Genomic DNA, 1,920 nt, shown 5'->3' with positions numbered 1-1,920 from the left:
TCTCTCTCTTTCTCTCTCCCCCTCTCTCTCTCTCTCTCTCTCTCTCTCTCTCTCTCTCACACACACACACACACACACACACACACTCACACACACACACACACACACACACACACACACACACACACACACACACACACACACACACACACACACACACACTCACACACACACATACACCAACTATTGTTAGAGGGGTCAGTATCAAGCCATTAATATTGTGAGCTTTCTATTTTTATGAGGAGGAGGAGGAGGAGAAGGAGGAGGCGGAGGAGAAGGAGGAGGAGGAGGAGGAGGAGGAGGAGGAGGAGGAGATGGTAAAAAGAAAAAGAAGAGGGACGGAGAGGTAGATGGAAGAGAAGGAGAGTGAACAATTAACAGGGAGAAAGAGGAATACAAAATGTATACGGCAGAGGAACAAGAGGAGGCAATGGAGCAAGGAGGATAAGGAGAAAGAAGAGAACAAAGAAGAGGAAAAGGAGAAAGAGGAACACATAATGTGTACTGTAGAGGAATTAAGAAGAGGCAATGGAGAAAAGGGGCTAAGGAGAAAGAAGAGGAGAAAGAGAAGGAGAAAGAGGAGGAGAAGGAGAAAGAAGAGGAGAAAGAGGAGGAGAAGGAGAAAGAAGAGGAGAAAGAGGAGGAGAAGGAGAAAGAAGAGGAGAAAGAGGAGGAGAAGGAGAAAGAAGAGGAGAAAGAGGAGGAGAAAGAGAAAGAGGAAAGGCTTAAATTGGCTTGGTAGAGGTCACCTACCAAACCACAGCCTTCCCCTGACGTCACACTTCCCGTCATTTGTGACTACGTTCTCAGCAAGTTTCAGTGACGTAGACGGAGCAAATGGCGTCTGCTCGCCTGTGACCTCGTCCAGGAAATCTAACCTCTGACCCTGAGCGATGACCAGGCTCTGACCTTTGCTGCGTGGGACGGAGAAACTCACAGGCTCTTCTGTGATTGGATAGAAGGGAAATGTCGAGTTAAAATCTGGGAGAAAATGATAGATAAATAGATAGATAGATAGATGTATAGATAGATAGAGAGATAGAGAGATAGAGAGACAGACAGACAGATAGATAGATAGATAGATAGATAGATAGATAGATAGATAGATAGATAGATAGATAGATAGATAGACAGACAGATAAATATTGCTGTGTCTATTTTTAACAAACAAACAAACAAACGAACCAACAAACAAACAAACAAACAAACCAACAAACAAACCAACAAACAAAGCACACACACACACACACACATACACACACACACACACACACACGCCCCCACACACACACACCCACACACACATACAACCTGTGGACCTAGTGGTGACGTCCCCAGTGTCCGCCTGGTACCGCTTGACCTCTCTGCCCGGCGTGTTGACCCACAGCAGCGATGACGTCACAGTGTCCCAGTGTCCACTCTCTCCCAGCACGTCCACGGGTGGGGTCACGGCTGTGACCTTCATCTTGCTACCTTGACCTTCACAGGGGATGTCGTCACGCGCGTCTTTGTTGGGGTGAGTTATTTCACTGAGGACGGGAGGAAAAAGAAGACAAAAGGTGTGAGTAGCAGGGAACTGGGATGGACTCGAGTTTGGCAACCACTGACAAAATGGTGAAATGGTATAGATTTTGTTTTTGTAAAGTGTTTTACGGCGCTCGCAACTGCATAAGGTCATATGAGCGCGCGGGACACACCTAATATTTTCAGTTGGTAGGAAATTTTGAATTTTGCCCGGGTGGCGGCCCAAGCCTACCCTTATCGATTTTAGACCACCAAGGGATCTTTAACGTGCGCAACTTGCACACGGGCCCTCCGAGATTTTTCGCCTTTGTCCGAGAAGGCTAGGTGTATATCTTTCCTACCAGAAGATCTGGGGTGTGGTAGAAAGACAACAGTAAGGAGGAGCCAAGGAGTAGC

General features: G+C 46.9%; 1 protein-coding gene across 1 annotated transcript in view; it reads right to left on the bottom strand.

The window, feature by feature from the left end:
• The window catches only part of LOC101852634 (regucalcin), a gene marked incomplete at its 5' end in the record, with an annotated part of 7,892 nt that extends 6,363 nt beyond the window's left edge, over positions 1-1,529 (bottom strand). The window contains 2 exon segments of the mRNA XM_013083705.1: positions 754-945; positions 1,312-1,529. Of these exon segments, the coding sequence (XP_012939159.1) occupies positions 754-945; positions 1,312-1,465 (346 nt within the window).
• Positions 1,530-1,920: the final 391 nt, after the last annotated feature.

This window comes from Aplysia californica, unplaced genomic scaffold (genome assembly GCF_000002075.1).
Source record: "Aplysia californica isolate F4 #8 unplaced genomic scaffold, AplCal3.0 scaffold00250, whole genome shotgun sequence".
Classification (NCBI taxonomy): domain Eukaryota; kingdom Metazoa; phylum Mollusca; class Gastropoda; order Aplysiida; family Aplysiidae; genus Aplysia; species Aplysia californica.
This window is presented reverse-complemented; position numbering and strand designations above follow the sequence as displayed.